Here is a 24,424-nt window from a genome sequence, read left to right as displayed (position 1 = left end):
TAATCCAAGGCCCTTGCTGAACTGCTTCTTCCACTTCAGTGGGAAACTCCTCATCCTTATTTAGATCAAATAACTTTTGTTGTAGACCTTTGATTAATGACGTTTGTTAATCTTTTCACGTCTTTTTTCTACTGTCACCTGAATAAAATCTCATTTCCCAAATACCAGAGTTCAAAGTAGAAGGGAATGCCAATTGTTTTCATATTTATTATGTTCCAAATGTACCCTAACTCTTTAGATTGTAAGCTCTTGCGAGAAGTGCCTTTTTACTCTGTGTCTGTTAAATTATTGTAAGACCCCTGTTCTTTATAAATGAATGTAAAGCACTGCATAGCTTGCTGGTGCTATAAAAATAAATGATGATGTTGATGACGATTAGGTAGTGATATAGGTTCCAGTCACTAGATGGCGATGTTAGGCAGAGAATCCTCTCTAGAAGGTTCTGGAAGCAGGGAGGAAGGTGATAAAATTGAGTACTGGGCCCAGGGCCTTTTAGCGGATGACAACTAATGATGCCAAGGACTTGAAGACCACTTTTTTAATTGAAAACACATACTTTATTATATATATAATAAATTAAAAAACTCAAGGTGTTTCAAAAAGTATTTTCCTTTAGTCTATAGCAGTTGATCATGTAAGGGACTGTGGGGACCAAGGGGGGGGTATTGTTGTATGGTTGGAGTGGTGACGTTGCAGCTGTTGTAAGATTTCTATCTGACTGGTATTTTACTGGTCTGGTGAGAGTCTTGCCAAGCAACATTTTTCATACAGCTAGTAGCCTTCTGTGGAGCTCATAGTAGTTGGTGAGAAAGAATAAAATTCTGTGTATGCAGATTCCCCTGGGAGCCACCCTGACTTGGATTCTGTTCTCAAGCTAGACTTGATCACTAGTACCATGGCTTGAAGACAGAGCCACCTGCTTGGCTGTAAGAGCAGTTCTTTGTTTTTCTGTTCTGTGGAGCAATACATCTATGTTCTTCCACCTGTAACTTCCTTTTTACAAGGATATAAAAGTCTGTGATTTGTTGGTTCTTTGTGAAATCAAAATCCACAGAGCTCTTGCCAAATAAATGTTGTCTTTCACCTTAAAGAGATACTGACACCTGAAATTAAACTTTTTTTTACATCTATTATAATATTGGCTTTGCAAGCTACTTCTAACTTTGGCATAAAGTATTTGCATGATGCTTTTACATTACCTGTCTGATCCCCCATGTTCCTGTATGAGGGGGCTGCCATATTTGTGCAGCAGGAGTCCGTTAGCATTAGAAACTGTAACTGACAGACTGAGATGGGACAGTCAGGTTGGCAAAGTCAGAGTGTCAGGCTTAGGAACTTCAACTAACAATTATATACAAAAACAAACCTCTCAGCAAAAAATGATCAACATGACCTATAGGTAACATTTAATGTACATTCATATGCTAAAATTCATTTTTTAGTGTCAGTATCACTTTAAGTGGTCTCCAGTAACTGCTAGCCTAGAAACTGAGGCCCCACTAGGGTTGCCAGCCGGCTGGTATTTTACCGGCCTAGCCGGTAAAACAACTGCCAAGGCCAGGGCCAGTGTTAAAATTTACCGGCAACGTAGCTGCCGGTAAATTTGTAATAATCCTTACAAAAGCCCTCGGGCCGTCCCCAACCCACTCAAAATAGACCTTTTTGACTGCCTTCTTGCCAATCGCGCATTATGGCTCCCACCCCTTTTTACCTCACGACCCGCCCATTTGCTCCCGTCCTCCCGGCTGGTGAGCATTTTATTAAAAGGTGGAAACCCTAGGCCCCACTAGGGTTGCCACCCGGCCGGTATTTTTACCTGGCCAGTAAAAATGATGGTTGATCCCAATGTTATTAATAGGGAAAAAGATAAATATATAGGAAGGCCGGTATTTTTTTCCAGAAAAGGTGGCAACCCTAGGCTCCACTGAGAAGGAAGGTAGAAAGCAAACTGGAAAACACATGCAGATCAGACCAACAATTTTAAAAAATGGAAAAATCTTTATTGAACAATCATCTCAAGCCTTACATGTTTCGTCTGACACTTAATCATAGGCTTAAAGGGATACTGTCATGGGAAAAGAGGTTTTTTTCGAAATGAATCAGTTAATAGTGCTGCTCCGGCAGAATTCTGCACTGAAATCCATTTCTCAAAAGAGCAGATTTTTTTATATTCAATTTTGAACTCTGACATGGGGCTAGACATATTGTCAATTTCCCAGCTGCCCCAAGTCATGTGACTTGTGCTCTGATAAACTTCAATCACTCTTTACTGCTGTACTGCAAGTTGGAGTGATATCACCCCCCTCCCTTTCCCCTCCAGCAACCAAAAAAAAGAATGAAGATAACAGATAACAGCTCCCTAACACAAGATAACAGCTGCCTGGTAGATCTAAGAACAGCACTCAATAGTAAAAACCCATGTCCCACTGAGACACATTCAGTTACATTGAGAAGGAAAAACAGCAGCCTGCCAGAAAGCATTTCTCTCCTAAAGTGCAGGCACAAGTCACATGACCAGGGGCAGCTGGGAAATTGACAAAATGTCTAGCCCCATGTCAGATTTCAAAATTGAATATAAAAAAATCTGTTTGCTCTTTTGAGAAATGGATTTCAGTGCAGAATTCTGCTGGAGTAGCACTATTAACTGATGCGTTTTGAAAAAAACATGTTTTCTGATGACAGGATCCCTTTAAACATGTAGAACACAATACCAGTATTTAAAGAACCAAATACCAATAGAAAAAGGGGAGGGAAAACAGACAATCCCAATCTTGGATTTAAAGGAACCAGTGTCGGACTGGGATGCCAGGAGCCCACCAGAATACCTTAGACCGTGGGCCCACTTTCCAAACTATTATTCCTCCTCTCCTCTCTCAATCTCTTTATTCTCCCAGTCTTTTATCTCTACATACTATACGCTATTCTTCCATTATTAAGCTTCTTTTTCCCCATAAAGAAATAGGGAATGACCATGATATAGGCCAAATGGTTAGAAGCAAGAGGCCCACTGACACCTGGGCCCACCGGGAGTTTTCCTGGTATCCCCAAAGACATTTTTCATGCTTGTGCTGCTCCCCAACTCTTTTTTTGAATTTGAATATGGCTCACAGGTAAAAAAAGGTTGTGGACCCCTGCTCTTGGGGTTGATCCTCAGGAATCTCCAGGTCATTATGTGGATGGGTTACACTTAACAGTTAAAATAACAACAGCTGTTGTTGTGGTTTGTTTGGTTTCCTTCCCTAATGAGGCTTGAGTGAAAGTCAGGTACACGCTATTAATTTGTTATCTTCACAGCAGGAACCTACCCCTTATCTGTCTCCAATCAGCTTTATCCCCAGGCCCCCAATAATGGTCAGGGCACACACTCAGAGATTCGGGGAGATTAGTCGCCCGGCGACAAATCTCCTCTTCTTCGGGGCAACTAATCTCCCCGAACTGCCTCCTGCCGGCTAGAAATTCGTTATTATACATTGAATAAAAAACACCAAGACTTTAAAATCGCAAAGTCTTTATTAGGAAATAACTTACTTGCACTCCTCTTCAGTAAAGGTGATCGCGATCCATGGTGCGTTGCTCGGTTTTTCCCTCCCTGCCTTCCTTACAGGAGATAGCCAGTGAAGAGAAATCGAGCTCCGCACGATGGATTGTCGCCCTGTCGTTTCCGAAGAGGAGCGCAAGAGGAGTTTCGGTAAGTTATTTCTTAATAAAAACTTTGCGATTTCAAAGTTTAATTTTGATGCTACTGGTCCTTTAAAGTTAACTTTTAGTATGTTACAGAAAGGCTTATTTGAAGCAACTTTTCAATTGGCCTTTTTATAGTTTCTTATAGTTTTCTTCGTTTGACTATTTCCAGTTTTCAAATGGAGGAAACTTTACTCATAACAAAAGCATTATGGACACATCAATCCTCACTACTCTATATTTATATATACCAGGTTCTGTCTTAAATCCAGTCTAGGCCAGGGCCTGCACTTCTGTCCCCCACTGGAAATTCTACCCATTCAGAATTCCATGTGATTCAAAGCTGCTGCGCTCCTGTTCCGGCCTCCAGCGCCGGCACCATCTTGGCTCTCTAGGGCGCGCGCGGCGCTCCTCTTAAAGGTACAGGCGCGCTGGCGCGATTACGCCAGCGAGCATTGGGCACGTTTTGGCACGAAATTTGGAGGTATTTAAGGCCCATTCTTACTCCCAGCCAGTGCCCGTGATAGAATCTTGATTCTGGTGGTTCCTGAAGCCTTGTGCTGTCTGTTCCTGTGTATTTTGTATCTGCTATTCCGGTTTTGATCCCTGCCTGTTCCTGACTATTCTGATATCCGAATCCTGACCTTTGCCTGCATCTCGACTACTCTTTCTGCCTGACCCCATCTGTTTGATTACCCGGTTTGACCCTTACTTGCCTGACGATTCTTGATATCTGTCTGCCTCGACCCTGCCTGTCTGACGATTCTCTTGCCTGCTCCATTTGTGCCGTGACCTTCGGCCTAAAAGACTATCTACCTGCCGTGCCCCTCTGCCAGCCAGAACATCTCGCCTTGTACCCCTCGTTAAGTCCAGGTGGCACCCAAGTAAGCTGAGGGCTCCTCCCGAAGCCCAACGGTGGTCACACTACTGGTGAAGCCGAGCCGAGACCAGGGTACTTGGCACCTGTTCTGGTATTGGGTGCCGGCCGTGACAACTGAGTAGCAAAGTTTCTATTGTAAACAGAATAAACTCCCAATTTTCAAAATCCCTGTTGTTATTAAAGCAGATACATCGTTCCACAGGATATCTTAGCTGGACACCATGTACAATTGAATGAAAATCGTCTGTTTACATGTGTTTTGCAATTTAATGAATGGTTTAATCCTACCACTCATGTAGATTCCATTGTGGTGGCTGTAGCATTTACATGTTTTGTCCTCTGCCTCCCAAGACTTGAATAAGTCAACTCCAGACTTGCTGGCATCAAATTATGAGAAGAGAAGTGCCAGCCATATACCCTTGACTCCAGTAGGGCTGAAGAACCTGATATATTATTTCTGATGGATGCTGGATAATGGGAAAGCAAAGGGATGTAGAAAGTCGAAATGAGCTTCAGTGACCACAGACAGCCTTCAGTTGTGTCATTCATGGAAAGGTCTCCTGAGCTTTTCTTTGTTCTTATGAGGATCCTCTACTCTGGAGAAGGAGCCACACTCAAGACAAAAACAGAGTAGCAGACTGATAACAGCTTACTATCACATGTTTACTTCTACGCTGAACATATAAATAGAGAAGCAAGAATACAATTGAGGATTTAAGACTTGTGGAGGACATATCAAAAACCTTTGATTTGTTGCTGGTACTTCGCTCATAGCTGGAAATGAAGACGACTTGAAGAACCATATAAGGAAATCGTAAGGCTGCCCAACATTCTGTACCTCTAAATACAAAGCACTGCTCAAAGCAAGGCTCAAATATATGTGCATCATTGTAGGAACACAAAGAGCTGCATCTCATGGTGCAACCTGTACAAATTAGTTTGTACCTCCTATTCCAGGGCTGCAGTCCCTTCCCAAAGACTATTATCCCACAGACCCTTCCCAGAGACTATTTTCCCACTGTGACACCATCTCTCCCTACTATACCTGCTATCCTACAGCCACACTCCCTTCCCAGAGACTATTATCCACTGTTACTATAGGCACCATCTCTCCCTACTATACCTGCTATCCTACAGTCACACTCCCTTCCCAGAGACTATTATCCACTGTTACTATAGACACCATCTCTCCCTACTATACCTGCTATCCTACAGCCACACTCCCTTCCCAGAGACTATTATCCACTGTTACTATAGGCACCATCTCTCCCTACTATACCTGCTATCCCACAGTCACACTCCCTTCCCAGAGACTATTATCCACTGTTACTATAGGCACCATCTCTCCCTACTATACCTGCTATCCCACAGTCACACTCCCTTCCCAGAGACTATTATCCACTGTTACTATAGGCACCATCTCTCCCTACTATACCTGCTATCCCACAGTCACACTCCCTTCCCAGAGACTATTATCCCACTGTTACTATAGGCACCATCTCTCCCTACTATACCTGCTATCCCACAGTCACACTCCCTTCCCAGAGACTATTATCCACTATTACTATAGACACCATCTCTCCCTACTATACCTGCTATGCCACAGTCACACTCCCTTCCCAGAGACTATTATCCACTGTTACTATAGACACCATCTCTCCCTACTATACCTGCTATCCCACAGTCACACTCCCTTCCCAGAGACTATTATCCCACTGTTAGTACAGTCACAGGTTCAAAGCTTCATACACCTTTGGTGAGTAACCACAAGCTACATCATTCTTTCACAACTATAGTCTTCAGAATATTTTTAGTACTGGGGGCGTTCAAGCTCTTTGAGATCAAACCCTTTTGCATTTTTAAAACCAGGACCAACAAGCATTTCTCAAAGGGTGGTAAAAGTGACATTCCTCTTTCTAGGTACTTTCCTGTGGCACAACATGCATTATCCCTAAAATGATTTTCCAGTGTTGGCAACTCGCACATATAAAGATTGAAAAACAAAAATTAATAACTGATGAATGCATCCATAACTTTCTATTTCTGCATTCTGTTCAAAGTTCCTTCTGTTTAATGAACCAAGAAGAGACTGGAGTCCATTCCTGTGGGCAATCTTCCCAAGTGCCATTGAGTTACAGATAATGTATCATAATGATAAAGAAGTAACCCACTTGCATGGTCAAGATTGTAAGTATAAACTATGGTCATAAATTATTGTTGTTATATATACAGTATGTGTATATTGATTATTCCTCATTAAAATCATTTGATGCCCCCATGCTATAAACAAATGAACTTTGCTTGCACTGTAGGGTTTGGGGGATCAGGGCTAAAATGATTTGGCTATAGTAACATGGGCTGGAGTAAGTTGTGATAATGTCCTTCAAGAATTGTCTATGAAAAAGACAGACACCTGACCAGTAGCCCTGCATCTGGACGCCCTGTTCCAGGCAACACAAACATGTCCTCATGATCTTTCACAAAAATCAGAGGATTACAAGCCCATCCCTGTACTCCAAACACATGCACAGTCTGATGCCTGCAGGTGAGTTAATGCTGGGCCATTAGCAATTATATAAATAAGGTCTCAAGTGAAACTAAGCTTTGTCATGGTAATGCACTAATCCCTTAATTGTTTCATTATTATTCATCATTTGACCTGGGGGGAACATGGACTGCCAGGTGTGGAGGACTTTCCTGCAATGATATAGTGGGGACACATCTGGTCTTTCAAGATTTACTGAAATTGCTCATTAGTTTTAAGGTGGCCATACACAGGGAGATCCGTTCATTTGGCGATGTACTAGGCCCAATCCGGGCGGTCAGATCATGGGAACCACATCAACAAACAGATGCGGCCGCCATGGCATCTGGCCGAGTTTCGACTCGGTCTGTCTGCAGCTTTTATCGGCCTGTGTATGGGGACCTTTACTAGGCCCTCCACACTCCTGGCCCCCCTGGGTCTGTTTTCTCTGTAGTTGCCCTGATTTTGCAGTGAAGTCCTACCTGTGGCCTCCTGGCTAATGTTAAACTGCACCACTCATATTAAGCAAACATATGGGCTTCTTGTCACCTACCACAAATGCGGCACATTTGGAACACTCGCCTATTTTTCATATCTTCTTGTGAGAAGATAAGGCACAAAGGGGAACAGGAGCATCATTACTGGGCCTACTAACTACAAATCTGCCACCACAGTCCTTGAAATGGTCCTGTCCACCCCCCCCATACACACATTTCATTGTTATATAAATGTCAATCAATGCCACTCAAACGCAATGTCAATGTCACTGGTTTAGCATTTTTAAGCCATGCATGAACCATTCAATGAAAGGTGTCAAAGTTTTAGGCACTGTTACGCAACCCCTATGACACATGTCTGAGTTGAATGCTTTTTAGGTGTCAAAACAACCCTATCTGCCTGTCACCATCTCCCATAGAGATACATATGCACTGCCTAAAGTGATATTGGCAGGTGGGCTAAATTTCACTATGTTTTTTATGGTCTACCTCTCATCACCAGTGGTGACTCTTTCCATCTCTATCTCTATGGCAGTGGTTGGCTTGGTTCGAGCCCCTATTATCGCCTGAACCTTTGATAAGGGCTCCTCTTAGCACATAACAGGGGCACAGATATAGGAAACATTAGGATATCAGGCATTCAGTCATACTTTCAACAATATATATAAGTGCCCATCCCCTCAAATTCCCCCATTTGAACTTTAGCCTAAGCTTCCAGGAGTATCTAAAAAAGCAAACAGGCATTCTACACAAAGAAAACCATAATTTGATTCCAGGATGATCCTGGTTTGTGACCCACTGCTCTAGTGCCATGGAACAAATACAGTAATTCTCCAACATTGTGGCACATAGTATAAAGCAGTAATCCCTAACCAGTGGTTAACCAGCAACATGATGGTCACCGCCCCCTTAGATGTTGCTCCCAGTGGCCTCGAAGCTGGTGCTTATTTTTGAATTCTTGCTTTAGATAAGGTAAGTTTTGGTTGCATAAAAACCAGGTGTCCTACCAACCAGAGCCTCCTGTAGGCAAATGGTCAATTACAGCCCTTATTTGGCACCTACAGGAATTTTCTGAATGCTTGTGTTGCTCTTCACCTCTTTATATAATTTGATATATTTTATAATGTGTCTCACTGGTAAAAAAAAGATTGGGGAAAATGGAAAACTGGATCAGCAAGCAGTGTTCTTCCCATGCAAGGGAATGCTGGGTGTGCTGGTGAAAGTGCTCATGACATCAGAATGCAGAGCTTAAAGTAGAAGATGGCTTTTGATCACTAATCCCACAGCAGGTACATTTCCTTCTTATTGTAGTGTCAGTTGTGGTCATTTAATAAAAGGGAATAAAACAGGACACTCTATGAATGGAGATTTTCCCTTAACCCCCAGAGCTATTTTACATGTGAATCAAAGAATGGGAATGACCTGATCCAAATAACAATTAGAGAGGCTACAGCCTAAATAAACAAACAGTTCAGAAGATAAGTTGAAGGACACATTTAATGAAGAAATAACATACCACAGCCTCTGGCTGAGATTCAAAGACATTTTTTGAGCAATTTGAGGAGCTTACAAATCCTTTGGAGGGCGGTTGTCCCTCAGGTGTTCATTTTAAAAACCTGTTCTAGATAGAGGTCTTCCATCATTCTTGTTCTACAAATCTAGGTCAAGTAATGGCAAATGGAAGTCAAATTTCCATGACTTTAACCAGGCAACAGAAGTGGAAGTATTCATGCTATACCAGTAGCCAGTTATTATTTTATTTCCTTAAATAACAAGTGCCCCTTTCTTTATCTATTATATCTCCCATTACTACATCTTCATCATTTCACTGTTCTCCGACTATGAAGCTGAAAATGAAACCTATAGTCAACTATGGCCTATATAAAGACCTGTGTCCTCCACAAAGATCAGTTTGCAAATTGACTTCTACAATGTTATTTGTAAATGTATATATAGTAAATGATCCATCTCCAACTTCCATCTGTCTTCTATGATTTTCATAATTAAAATCTGCCATTGCCCTTTTTGACTTAGTTGCCCTTAGTTGACTTATGCCCCCACTGGAGGTCCAACATTTGATCAGGACCCCTCTTGGCTCAAAACAAGGTTACAAATATAGGAACATATTGGTGTATCAGTCAATTAGCCATAGTTTCAAAAATACCAAGTTCAGCAAATATGTTTTCAACCCAAATATCATCCTTGTTGACCATCAAGCTGGGCTTTATGGTTTATCTTGAAGAACAAATAAGACTTGTGCATCTACAAGCCTTCAGACTGGGGCTCTGACACTACTCCAAGTCCCATCCCAGTTAGGGCAGGCCTACAGTTTGAGAAGTGCAGCAAGGTCATGGACCACCATCTCTGCCAGTTTCACGTCCCTTTCCCAGCTCTCCCATGAGATTTAGGCAGAAGGCTTATTAGCTTTCCGACATACACCTAAAAGGCCAGTTTCCACTAATGATACAGCCCCCTCTTGCCCCACTCCGACACTGAAGCACGAGGTTGGGGACACAGTTAAAGTAGAATTTATGACCAGATTGCTCTTGGTCACAAAAGAACTGGAACATCAAGCAGCAAGAGGTGACATCCACCAAACCTTCAACGCTAGTATGCAAATGGACTAATATTGGGTTGTGCAGTTTGGGAGGGGAGAAGGTAGACCTGAGCAGTGGGCCTAAGTTATATAAATATGTTTCTTTTTCATTTAAAGTGACTAAGGTTCAGGCTCACTTCGGCTGAATCTTTAGTGGAGAATTCTGTGTTTGGCCAAATCAAAAACTATGTATGCGGAGCATCCCTATCTTTTATACCATGAAACCCCAACCAGTGGTTCATGAGCAACATGTTTCTCACCAACAGCTTGGATGTTGCTCCCAGTGGCCTTAAACCAGGTGCTTATTTTTGAATTCCAGGTTTAGAGACAAGTTTTGGTTGTATAAAAACCGGATGTACTGCCAAACAGAGTCTCCTGTACACTACCAGTCTGATAACCAATCACAGCCTTTATTTTGCACCACTCAGGAACCTTTTTCAGCTTACATTGCTCCCCAACTCTTTTTCCATCAGAAAATTGCTCACGGGTAAAAAAAAGTTTGGGGACCCCCGTTCTATACTGAATTCCATGGGTCTAGCTTTTATGCACCACTGCTCTATTATAGAAGTAAAGTTCTGCATCATAGGAGCTAATACTCAGGCCCCCCACCAAGTCCCTTGTCTACTGATGCCACTTTCCCTCGCTCATTGCCCTTCAAAAAATGAATCATCTAACCATTGCTCTTGCAGGACTGTCTGTTTATTGGGATCTCCAAACTAAGGGGCATATTTATCAAAGGGTGATCAGACAATTAGTAGCAAATCCCTACACAAGCGAAGTGGGAGCTGCCCTGGTAAACTGCCTGTTGATAAATGATACAGCCCCTCATTTGTGAGTTTGTTAATTAGCTGCAATAGCAAACTGCCTCTGCTGCAATTGATGGCAGTGATCAAGAACACCTGCAGAGCATTTATAATGCTAATTGTCTTATCCTGTAATTGCCTTCATCCCAACCAGTTCATCTATCCAGTGCTGCTTTCATTTGCATTGAGTACAAGCAGTCCCAAGTAATTGGCTGAAGATAAGCTGTGTACTTGTGATATGCGGGGCGGGAATTTCCAGACCGTCCTGCCAGTCAACCTTAATTTATATATCTGCCCCGACCCCTTTCAGGTCAGGGCAAACGCTCAGATTCGGGGAGATTAGTCGCCCGGCAACAAATCTCCTCTTCTTCGGGGCGACTAATCTCCCCAAACTGCCTCCCACCAGCTAGAATGTAAATCGCCAGCGGGATGGCACTTGGAGCTATTCGTTTTCTGAAGTAGCCTGAAGTTGCGTCACCTGGAAACTTCGGGCAACTTCGGAAACAGAGTGAAATCCTGCCAGTGAGGCAGTTCGGGGAGATTAGTCGCCCAGAAGAAGAGGTGATTTGTCGCTGGGTGACTACTCCCCCTGAATCTGAGAGTGTGCCCTGACCCTTAAGGGCAGAAACACACGTGGAGATTCGGAGAGATTAGTCACCCGGCAACAAATCACCTCTTCTTCGGGCGACTAATCTCCCCAAACTGCCTTTTGCACTCGGATCGCTTTTTCGAAGTTGCCTCGTGAGGAAACTTCGGATGACTTCGGAAATGAATCTATCCCACCGGCGATTTTGATTCTAGCCGACAGGAAGGCAGTTCGGGGAGATTAGTCGCCCGAAGAAGAGGCGATTTGTCGCAGGGTGACTAAATCTCCCCAAATCTCCACGTGTGTCTCTGGATAAATGGTCCACAATATGGGGGTAATGTAGGTCTTGAGACTTTTTTTTATTATCTTTCTATTTGTGCACTCTTCTAATCATCATCAAGTCTCTTATTCACCCCACTGGAAATTGGACCCTAATAACTGGAAGCTGCTGAAATCCCCATCAGGAAATCCAACAAGAAAAAAAAAAAGCTGCAAACCCACAAAAAGTAAAAAAAATGAAGCCCCATTGCAAATTGTCTTAGAATATAAGTCTACATAATTCTACAAGTTAATATAAAGATGAACCACCCCTTGTAATAAGCATAGCTGATCGGATCCTGCAGTGTTTATACAAATGGCCTGTAGATGTCACTGTGCCCAGACTTATACTGTTCATACTTCCTGACAGCTGAAAAGTGAAAGTTACTGTTGTGTAATGGCTGCATGAGAGCCTGCTAATAAAGCCCTGTTATACTCTACTCATCCTCGGCTACCTAAAACATAACAGATCCTGTTCACAGACTCCTTATTGTGGTGTAATATATAAGAACAAGTGACGGTAATGCTGCATTACAGAAGGACAACTTCGCCTTTAAATACATTTAATGACTATAATAATTAAATGCAGTTAGGGGCCTATTTGCTACAGTTCTTTCTATTTTTTATTAAGAATTTAATTTTTTTTAAAATTCCCCGAAAACTCTACAAAGTGCAAGTTTGCAATTGTAAAAACATGTAAAAACCACGAAAAAGTGTAAAAACCATGAAAAACCTCTAATACAAAATTTGACAAGTAGAAGCAGTCGAGGTCCTATAGAAGTCAATGATCCTATTGGAACTTTTTTTTAGCCATTCAGACTTTTAAAGGTATTCTGATTTCTTTTCCCACTATTAATTGCCTGAATTTTCGAGGTTTTTGTATTTTTTTTTTCTCCTTTCATGCTTTTAATATTTTTTTTTTTTTTTATATTAAATCACATGGTATTTGCGGTTTTAGAGTAAATTTAAAAACTCTGAGGGGAGAGACACAAGGGAAGATTCGGGGAGCTTTAGTCACCCGGCGACTCTTCTTCGGGCGACCAATAAAAAAAGCCTACCCCCAAAAAAGCCTTCCCACTGGATAGAATCTAAATCGCTGGTGAGTGCCCGGCCACGATTTAGATTATAGCTGGCGGGAAGGCTTTTCGGGGAGATTAGTCGCCCGAAGAAGAGGCGATTAGTCGCTGGGCAACTTAATCTCCCGGAATCTTATCTTATAACGCTAAAATAAACTTGCATAACACCTGATCCAATTCTGGTACTTCCTTTCCTTCTATATGTGTCTGTAAATGACCCACCCATTAGATTGTAAGCTCTACAGGTCAGGGACTTCCTTCCTCTTGTCTTCTTTGACACTAAGCTTTTAATCTTTAATGTCATTGTTTATTTATTTGTATTTATTTTTGTAATGACCCCTATTTGTTCTATGAATGTATTGTGCTGCTGCCATACAGCCCTATGTACTTAAGTAACACTATATAAATAAAAATATACAAACATGCATATACCCTAAATGTAACCAGGTGTCCCAGCTCCATCATGAGGCCAAGGGCAGAGAATGCTGAAAGAATTGCCCTCTAGTGGCTGCTCTATCATATTACAATCTTTAAAGTGCAAATATAGGACCTGTTATCCAGAATGTTTGGAAATCTAAAGGGTTAATTAGCAACATATTTACCATCAGTGGCTCCTTAGCACCCAGTGTCACGGCGCAGTATCATACACAGGGTGTCTCAGTGAAATCATTGCATCTCAATGAACCTGAAAGTGAATTTACACCCATTATTCACACTCTATTGTCCTGCTAGTGGCACAGAGAGGAGACATTAACGGACACATAAATAACACAATGGATACAGTTATCTCTCTGTGTTTACCAGTCGTTTTTGCAATTACAATATATATATTGATTGTAGCTCTGCAGCTGCCAACATAGAGAATAGTGTACATCTTATTTAATATTAGATTTCACTAGGAAATTCGATGAATCTCAGTCTACATAAAGGAACAAGTTATACAGGGAACTCTGAGTATCACTCATGTATTATAAGGGATAATGTACCCCCTACTGTAAATGATAAGGATATTAGAAGTCACTGAGGGGTTGTTCTGTGACCATATAAAGGCACAAGGCTGCAGGCTGAGTTATACAGGGAACTCTGAGTATCACTCATGTATTATAAGGGATAATGTACCCCCTACTGTAAATGATAAGGATATTAGAAGTCACTGAGGGGTTGTTCTGTGACCATATAAAGACACAAGGCTGCAGGCTGAGTTATACAGGGAACTCGGAGTATCACTCATGTATTATAAGGGATAATGTACCCCCTACTGTAAATGATAAGGATATTAGAAGTCACTGAGGGGTTGTTCTGTGACCATATAAAGACACAAGGCTGCAGGCTGAGTTATACAGGGAACTCTGAGTATCACTCATGTATTATAAGGGATAATGTACCCCCTACTGTAAATGATAAGGATATTAGAAGTCTCTGAGGGGATGTTATGTGACCATATTAAGGCACAAGGCTGCAGGCTGAGTTATACAGGGAACTCTGAGTATCACTCATGTATTATAAGGGTAATGTACCCCCTACTGTAAATGATAAGGATATTAGAAGTCTCTGAGGGGATGTTATGTGACCATATTAAGGCACAAGGCTGCAGGCTGAGTTATACAGGGAACTCTGAGTATCACTCATGTATTATAAGGGATAATGTACCCCCTACTGTACATAATAAGGATATTAGAAGTCACTGAGGGGTTGTTCTGTGACCATATAAAGGCACAAGGCTGCAGGCTGAGTTATACAGGAACTCTGAGTATCACTCATGTATTATAAGGGATAATGTACCCCCTACTGTAAATGATAAGGATATTAGAAGTCACTGAGGGGTTGTTCTGTGACCATATAAAGGCACAAGGCTGCAGGCTGAGTTATACAGGGAACTCTGAGTATCACTCATGTATTATAAGGGATAATGTACCCCCTACTGTAAATGATAAGGATATTAGAAGTCACCGAGGAATTCTGTGACCTTGGGGCAGATTAATCAAAATGTGATATTAGGGGTCACCACGGAAAAACATTCACCAATTTGTACTCATTCCTATGGGATTTTTAGAAGTGTATTTATTAAAAGGTGAACTCTCAACTTTCAATGTAAGTAGATGGGCAGCAACTGGCTCTTTATATTTCTGACATTATCACTGAGAGTTGCCATAAAGTAATTGTGACATGTAAATGACTCCGTAAAACAATGATCACCTAACAGGAGAGTCAATAGTCATCCCTGTAGGACAAGAGAGGAGACAGTTTAGTTGCCCTCCATCCGCCTTCCATTCACCGGCTGACAAAGAAAGTCTTTATGGTTTAGATCAAGTCTCTGGTGAAACTGCCTATAGTGAGAGTAAACTAGATTTATCTCTATGTAAATGCCCCGTCTCCTGATTGCTTCTTTATCTCCCCTGATTGACTGCAGCACATCTCAATTCCCTTGTGGCTCCATTAGCGGAAAATAAATAATCAATTAAGGCCTATTGTACATCATTTAGGTTCCAATTAATAATATTAATGGGGGTGTTCACCTTTAAATCGACTTTTAGTATGATGTTGAGAATGGTATTCTGAGACAATCTGCAATTGGTTTTCATTTTTTATTATCTGTGGTTTTTGAGTAATTAAGCTTTTTATTCAGCAGCTCTCCAGTCTGCAGTTTCCGCAATCTGGTTGCTAGGGTCCAAATTATCCTAGCAATGATGCATTAGGGACTGGAATATGAATAGAAGCGGCCTGAATAGAAACACAAGTAATAAAAAGGAGCAATAACAATCAATTAGTAGCCTTGTAGTCGTTTTTAGAAGGGGTCAGCGACCCCCCCATTTGAAAGCTGGAAAGAGTCAGAAGAGTTAGCTCGAAAGGGAAGGACCTTATGCGTGGAAGAAAGGGGTAGCACAGCAGGAGACTTGTGAGCATGCAGAGCTGCAGTGACACCTAGTGGTCAATGGCACTTATATTAATTAGGTGCACTTATAGATGAAAGTATATATTGAGCATTATATTCCTCTCTGTCCCATAAGATCAGGCAGCAGATGGCAACACTCAGGGTAGGACACTTCCTCTTGGGGCAACTGTGAATCAGAATAATACAGAGTTATAACTTATATATTATGTGCATGTTACCAGAGTTTCCATTAGAGGGCCTACTATTTACTTGTATGGGGCCCCCAAGATTTTTGATAGTTACCCTAGAGCCACTGACCCCTGTGTGATCGTGTTAGAGTTCTTACCCCAGCTGTATCTCAGCAGGAAGCCTTTCCCTTGTATATTAGCGTTCGTGACAAATCTCAGAAGCATTCGGTTCCCATTGCTCCTCGGTGAGCACATCATTAAAGAGCCACAAAATCTCCCCAAGAGTGGAGCATCGATGGAGTCCCCGTCATATATATCGAGGTAATCACGGCGGCACTGGCGGCTTCTCTCAATGTCCATGCTGATTAGTCTCAGAGAGATCTATAAAAGCATAAAGATGTTTCTATGGGATGATTGATGGGGACCAGGGAACATGTCTTCTGCTGCCTGCTCCCTCAACCCAACAATGTTCTCCTGGTGCGGCCAATTATGTTATCAGTCAGGGACTGAGAGTGTTGAGAGCAGAAGAAAATTTGTATTGAGCAGCTCATTAATACGCCATTAAGCATCTCATTTTTTTTTTTTGGAACTTATTCATTACTTTACATTCTAGGTAACCAGGGGTTTAGCCTTTAGAGCCCTATAGGCCTCCCTAGACCCCTGTAAATAAAACTGACCCAATAATGTATTTGAACTCACCTTGTAGGACAAAGGAGCAGTTATGATGTATTGGCATGTTTTGGAAGGTGGATAGTCTTTTGGGTGATTTGGAGACGTGATATTCCTCGATGGGGTGGTGAAGGTACCTCCACATTCCACTGCAAACATAGGAAGCCAGTTACTATCATAGAGCATCTACTCGAGAGCGTTCAACCACTGTTATCTCAGATTAAGGAGAAGGAAGGATATAGATACATAGATACTACCTGTTTCATATGAGGCCCTGAATCCAGTTGCTGTTTGAGACCCATCACTAATAAACTCCAGCAACATGGCCCGACCAGAAGCTATCAGTGGAGGATGTTTTCCCATTCCACAAGATTTCTCCAGCAAGACTGGGGATGACTTTGTAGAACCATCATATATTTTAATGTAGTCAGAGGTACACCGAGGGGAAGACTGAATATTAAAGGCCTCAAATTTTAGGGACACCTATGAATGAAGAGATTATTTTATTAGGGCCCACCCTGCACCCAAACAAAAGTCAGGGTTGGGCTGGAGAAGAGGGAGCTGGTACGCAAGTTGGAGTGAGAGAGTGTCAGTGGGAGAAGTTTTTGTGCAAACTAAACTGAGGAGGTGGAGGTATTAGTGAGAATACCAAGGGGGATGGGATCCGCTGAGGATGCTTTGCAGGTTGGGGGTCCAAGTTGGGTGCCAATACCAACTGGCCAGGCTCAGACATTCTATACACTGCAAAACTGACCTGCTGAGAAACAGTCCTAATCAGGAAAAATTCTTTGGCGTTATTAGGGTATGAAGAAGGGTAATTGGCCGACTTCAGGGTCCCCCGATCTTCATTAAGTAATGTGCTAACAACATCTGGAAAAAAAATAAATAGAATATAATAGAAAAATAAATAGAAAAATAATAGAAAAATAAATAGAAATATAATAATGGCCCCCAACAACCAGATTGGATTTCCAGTACAGGGCTGGAACAGGGAAGCGGCTAACTGTAAAACCATGAAAAGAGACCAGTTTAAAGGTTGGCTACAATACCATCTAGAGGTGAACTTACTCTTTAAGCCCTGGCCTCCACTTAAAGTAGAACATTGGGCCGAGCCCTGCAAAGCTCATAATAAGGCCACCAATAGGAAAATTAGCGTGTCAGCTGTTCAGTCATAGTTCTATGACTATCTAGAGCAGCAGATATGTGTAGACCTCAACTGACCTTCAGGCTTGACTTCCAGGAGGACCTTACAGAGCACACAGGGTGTTCTTCACAAGTCTCACCCAATAAATGGCCTTTAGGATGAGTTCCCACCAGTGACATACCTGCATCTACTAAATGCCATCCCCATAGGTTGGGAACAACCTCTCTAAGTTGGTGCATAGTATGACTACCATGTCAACTTCTCGAGCTGGTAAACCTCCCGCAGTACCCATATGCCCCTGGAAGAGTCCTTACCGCATTCATACAGCCGGTTTATCTTACTGTAATCCAGGTTGGTCAGCTCTTTAGCTCCACCTAAACGTCTGTTGGGATCATCCTTAGCCGCCATGGTGGTCTTCCCAGAAGTATTACTGAACATCCAGCTGGAAGAGAAAATGAGCAACATGATGTGCTTTAGTTCTAGAGGGGCAAAAGTGATGGAACATGTGTACAGAACTGACCTAGAACCTTACGTTTCATAATGCATTGCCGACAAGTAGTCATACTCCATGCCAAGGTTGTTGGTGTCCATTTCTTGGTAGTTGATATAAGCATCTGTCCAAAGATATAAAGTGTAGTTGGTGTAGCCCCCTAAACTTTCCAAGTGCAGGACAGAAAAGTCTTTTGATGTTACCCTGCTCAGAAAATGAAGTTAGTGAGCCAAGAAGAGTCATCTGACATTTCCCTGGTCAATTTTAAACAGAACAACATCACAAGACTTTCCTCTGCTCACTAATTTAATTTTCTGCAGACTGTAGCCTGTTGGCCAAACTGAACACTGCGATTGTTTTGGGATCTACAGTCCCTCTATGTACCTGGAGAGATGTACTGCCAAAATACATCAATATATTTATTCCGGTCGCTCCTGTTCTGTTCGTGCCAAAATCCCAAGGCGTGCATCAGTTCATGTTGTATAGTGCGATATCCCAGGCAGCCGCCGCCAAGGGACACCCCTTGGGCTCCACCCATAACTCCCATAAAGGACCAGCAGCTAAGGAAAGATATAAATCAATGTCAATACCATGCAGCTGAAAGAATACAGCTATATGTAATTGCAATGTATCTATAATTAAAGGCAAAGTTAAACTGAAGAGACACTTACCCATCCCCAGGGTGAATAGAAAGATAGTTGTTCTCTGCAGTTAGAGGGACAAACTCCACGCAGGTCATGGTTCCAAAATCTTTTATGGCTTCCCTCATGGTGGCCTTTTCCCCTTCCGCTGGGATCATAAGAAATACAAAGGTGCAGTAAACTCATGCAGAGAAGGTTCGTGGAACGTGAAGGTGAGGACAGACCTATATGATACTCACAGTACTTATCATCAAAGGCGTAGGGTACGTAGACTCTTCCACTGGCTGATTTGGGCCACAGGCAGGTTTTGCAGGATATAGCATTGCGTCCCGGAGCCACCGCAATATCTGTTTCACGAAGCAGGACCTTGCTTCCTAAAGGAACGTCGGAATAAAAGTTACTGGAGTATAGAAAACTGTGCTGGACAATCTGACCGCTGCAATTTAGTAGGCAAATGTGTTTATTGCTGTTATAGGGCTGCCAAACCTCCCAATTGGTGCAGTAACTTCAGTAAATAAAATCCAGTTTTTCTATCCATGTTCATTTTTAAGGTTCAGTCCTCCTTTAAGTTTAGTGCTTCTCTCTTTGTTCTACCTGCTGTCCCAGAGGTAAACTCACAGACCTACCTTCATTGGCTCTCAGAATGTCACCAAAGACATCATCTCCATGCACGACATTTGTTTCTGCGGAACAATATAACCACACGTTACCGTTTATGGATGATAACAGAGGAATCAAAAGTAATTGAAATGCACTTTTCTGATATTTCAAAGCAAGCGGAGCAGTTATTGTTTAGCTAATGAGTTAATGATGATAAGGTGTAGGCTTTTAGCTCCTCGGAGCTCCAGCCCTTGGTCAGGGTCCCCTTAACCCACAGTTATAGATATACATGTAACTTAGCTATAGTTCCAAGAATATCTTGGCCAACAATAATTGCTCAACCCAAATCTCATGCTAACTGGCCTTCAGGCTGGGACCCCTTAGCTTATCACAAGGTTACAGATATATAGAAACATTGGGGTGACAGTCACCCTGCTATAGTTCCAGGGGTACCCAGGGTACAAATAAGCACTCACCCCAAATCTCCCCCTAACTGGTTCTTCAGACTGGGCCCCCTTAGCTCATAACAAGGTTACAGATATATAGAAACATTGGCGGTAAAAGTCACCCTACTATAGTTCCAGGGGTACCCAGGGCACAAATAAGCACTTACCCCAAGTCTCCCCCTAACTGACCTTCAGACTGGGCCCCCTTAGCTCATAACAAGGTTACAGATATATAGAAACATTGGGGTAACAGTCACCCTGCTATAGTTCCAGGGGTACCCAGGGTACAAATAAACACTCACCCCAAATCTCCCCCTAACTGGCCTTCAGACTGAGCCCCCTTAGCTCATAACAAGGTTACAGATATATAGAAACATTGGGGTAACAGTCACCTTGCTATAGTTCCAGGGGTACCCAGGGTACAAATAAGCACTCACCCCAAATCTCCCCCTAACTGACCTTCAGGCTGGGCCCCCTTAGCTCATAACAAGGTTACAGATATATATAGAAACATTGGGGTAACAGTCACCCTGCTATAGTTCCAGGGGTACCCAGGTCACAAATAAACACTCACCCCAAATCTCACCCTAACTGGCCTTCAGACTGGGCCCCCTTAGCTCATAACAAGGTTACAGATATATAGAAACATTGGGGTGTCACCCTGCTATAGTTCCAGGGGTACCCAGGGTACAAATAAGCACTCACCCCAAATCTCCCCCTAACTGACCTTCAGACTGGGCCCCCTTAGCTCATAACAATGTTACAGATATATAGAAACATTGGGGTAACAGTCACCCTGCTATAGTTCCAGGGGTACCCAGGGTACAAATAAGCACTCACCCCAAATCTCCCCCTAACTGGCCTTCAGACTGGGCCTCCTTAGCTCATAACAAGGTTACAGATATATAGAAACATTGGGGTAACAGTCACCCTGCAATAAGTCCTGGGGTACCCAGCATACTGGTGTGTTGCCCAGAAGTGAGTTGTCTTCAGCTACATTGTTTCAGGCGCCTGAACCATCAGTTCAGCACGGGACAAACAGATACTGTCTTCCAGAGTCATTCCTATTAAAAATAATTTTAAATCCACCAAGGAAAATATACATTCAACCCCCATGACTGTCTCACTGCTCCGTAGTGAAATAAAGGAACATGCTGTACAGTAACTATGCAGGGACTCACCATTAGCAGCTGGTTCAGGGAAGATAACCTAAAACAAAATGTAGCAAAATTAATTTTTCATCATACATTGTTCTGGGTATAAGGTGCAAGAGCAAATGTAGTGCCAGCCTTACCTCTATGGGCAAAGTGAGTGCCAACTTGAGTAACCAGGGGAGGAGGAGGAGGATGGAAGCAGCAGAGTCCATGAGGAGGTGGTTGGGTGAGTGTTTCTGCTACTGATTGTAGAGGGGGAGGCCAGGCTCCTTATATAGACGTGAGCTGCAGGGATGTAACAATAGTGACAGAAGGCACAGAGAGCCATTGGGCTTGGAAAGTCTGTCTCATGGCAGTCAAGAACCCCAAAAACACCTTTGCATAGAGGACTATGTAAGCAATAGCACATGGGGCTTCTCACAAAAGTAGCGCTGCCATCATTGTCCAACAAACATGCTTAGTATGAACGGCCAATACTTCTCCTTCTTGGCTTTAAAGGGGTGGTTCACCTTTACATTAACTTTAAGTATATTATAGAATGGCTAATTCTAAGCAATTTTTTTAATTTGCCTTCATTTTTTATTTTGTACAGTTCTTGAATTGTTTCTGGAAGTGTCTTCTGACTCTTTCCAGCTTTCAATGAGGGTCACTGACCCCATACTCTGTAATGCTACAGATTTATTAATATTGCTCTTTTTTATTACACATCTTTCTATTTAGGCCCTTTCCTATTCATATTCTAGTCTCCAGATCAATGCATGGTTGCTAGGGTAATTTGGACCGTAGCAACCATATTGCTGAAATTGAAAACTGGAGAGCTTCTGAATTAAACTTAAAAATCATACTAAAAAGTTAATTTAAAGGTGAACAACCCCTTTAATATCCTAGTAATCCTATACTGTATCCCATTTCTATGTCCAAAATCTGTTGGCCGGAATCTGGTGACAATTAACTGGACACACACGTTAATGCAGCTTTACTGGCACAACATTAGGTTTGTATATTTTCCTTATTTTGTCCAATTCTGTCCTTGTCAATGCCCTGCTCTTTTCTCCATGCGCCTGTATCTGTCCCTTTAAGGGAATAGACCCAACGCTCCAGAACCTGCTTTGTATTATAATAACCCAAATATTATCTTTTGTTAGTTATTCTCAGAATGGATTGCCAGTGGTCATGCAGTTAGATAAGGGAATGCCCTGTACTGAGAGACACTGAAACTTACAAGTCTATCTCTTTAATCACTAAACAAAATGTTCCAGTCCTTTCCTACATTGTCTCATTTGTGTAACAAACTCCACACGGCCACAATTGTTTGGCAAGTGGCAAAGTTCCCCTTTGATCCCAGGGACAGAACTTCCCTCTAGCCGGGGACAACTTGTAGGTTCCTGGTCTGTCCAGAATTGGTTCTATAGAATTAAGTTGAACTCAATGCTCGTAGACTTTAAATTCACCCTTGCCAAACACAACTGGAAATGCTGGTTGTGACTCTTGAAACATTAGCAGAACGATCCCCAGCAATTCAATAATGAGCACATTCATGAAATGGTTTGGCCCCCCCCCCATGTCCCACTGGTCAATTTGATATTGAGAGCTGAGGCTTCTGAGAACATGGATGGTAAAAACAAACCCCCGATTTTTTGCATTGTTGATTTAAGATGAACATTTAATGTTTAATATACTTTATGGACTTTTATGAGTCTTGTCCTGGTGCTGTAGGATAACTGTATAGTAGGGAGAGATGGTGTCTATAGTAACAGTGGGATAATAGTCTCTGGGAAGGGAGTGTGACTGTGGGATAGCAGGTATCGTAGGGAGAGATGGTGTCTATAGTAACAGTGGGATAATAGTCTCTGGGAAGGGAGTGTGACTGTGGGATAGCAGGTATAGTAGGGAGAGATGGTGCCTATAGTACAGTGGATAATGTCTCTGGGAAGGGAGTGCTGCACGTGGGAAACAGGTTCTAGTGGTCCAGAGATGGTGTCTATAGTAAGTGAATAATAGTCTCTGGGAAGGATGTGACTTGGATAAGCAGGTATAGAAGAATGGCTATAGTAACAGTGGATAATAGTCTCTGAAGGGAGTTGACTGTGGGATAGCAGTATAGTAGGAGAGATGGTGCCTATGTAACACTGATAATAGTCCGGAAGAGTGTGACTGTGGATAGAGGTATAGTAGAGAGATGGTTCTATAGTACAGTGGATAATAGTCTCTGGAAGGTGGCTGTGGATAGCAGGTATAGTAGGAGAGATGGTGTCATAGTTAACAGTGGAAAAGCTTCTGGAAGGAACTTGGATGAGGCTATTGTAGAAATGTGTCTATAGTAAGCCTGGATAATTGTCTCTGCAGTGTGACTGTGTACATTTAAGATGTGCTATAGAACAGTTAATGTCTTGGAATTGACTGGATAGCAGGTATTAGTGGAGATGTGCTATAGTACTGGAATTCTCTGGAATTGCTGTGGGATAGCAGGTATAGTAGGGAGAGATGGTGCTATAGTAACAGTGGATAATAGTCTCTGGAAGGGATGTGACTTGGGATAGCAGTATGTAGAGGATGGCTATAGTAACAGTGGATAATAGTCTCTGGAAGGGAGTGTGACTTGGATAGCGTTTTAGTAGGAGAGATGTGCTATAGTAACAGTGATAATAGTCTCTGGGAAGGGAGTGTGACTGTGGGATACAGGTATAGTAGGGAGAGATGGTGTCTATAGTAACAGTGGATAATAGTCTCTGGGAAGGGAGTGTGACTGTGGGATAGCAGGTATAGTAGGGAGAGATGGTGCTATAGTAACACTGGATAATAGTCTCTGGAAGGGAGTGTGACTGTGGATAGCAGGTATAGTAGGGAGAGATGGTGCCTATAGTAACAGTGGATAATAGTCTCTGGGAAGGAGTGTGACTGTGGGATAGCAGGTATAGTAGGGAGAGATGGTGTCTATAGTAACAGTGGATAATAGTCTCTGGAAGGGAGTGTGACTGTGGGATAGCAGGTATAGTAGGGAGAGATGGTGCCTATAGTAACATGGATAATAGTCTCTGGGAAGGGAGTGTGACTGTGGATAGCAGGTATAGTAGGGAGAGATGGTGCTATAGTAACAGTGGATAATAGTCTCTGGGAAGGGAGTGTGACTGTGGGATAGCAGGTATAGTAGGGAGAGATGGTGCTATAGTAACAGTGGATAATAGTCTCTGGAAGGGAGTGTGACTGTGGGATAGCAGTATAGTAGGGAGAGATGGTGCCTATAGTAACAGTGGGATAA

The 24,424-nt window shown here is 42.4% G+C and overlaps 1 protein-coding gene across 1 annotated transcript; it reads right to left on the bottom strand.

Annotated features, from left to right (window-relative positions):
- Positions 1-15,532: 15,532 nt before the first annotated feature.
- Positions 15,533-21,402, bottom strand: astl2b.L (astacin-like metallo-endopeptidase 2 gene b L homeolog). The gene is given in 13 exon segments (NM_001099877.1): positions 15,533-16,020; positions 16,180-16,402; positions 16,721-16,839; positions 16,948-17,173; positions 17,445-17,560; positions 18,149-18,276; positions 18,367-18,448; positions 18,709-18,884; positions 18,996-19,113; positions 19,205-19,339; positions 19,592-19,648; positions 21,193-21,220; positions 21,306-21,402. Coding segments are annotated over 13 exon segments (1,509 nt in total). The 5' UTR covers positions 21,378-21,402; the 3' UTR covers positions 15,533-15,991.
- Positions 21,403-24,424: the final 3,022 nt, after the last annotated feature.

This window comes from Xenopus laevis, chromosome 4L (genome assembly GCF_017654675.1).
Source record: "Xenopus laevis strain J_2021 chromosome 4L, Xenopus_laevis_v10.1, whole genome shotgun sequence".
Taxonomy (NCBI): Eukaryota; Metazoa; Chordata; class Amphibia; order Anura; family Pipidae; genus Xenopus; species Xenopus laevis.
The sequence above is the reverse complement of the archived record's forward strand: the minus strand, read 5'-3'. Positions and strand labels throughout refer to the sequence as shown.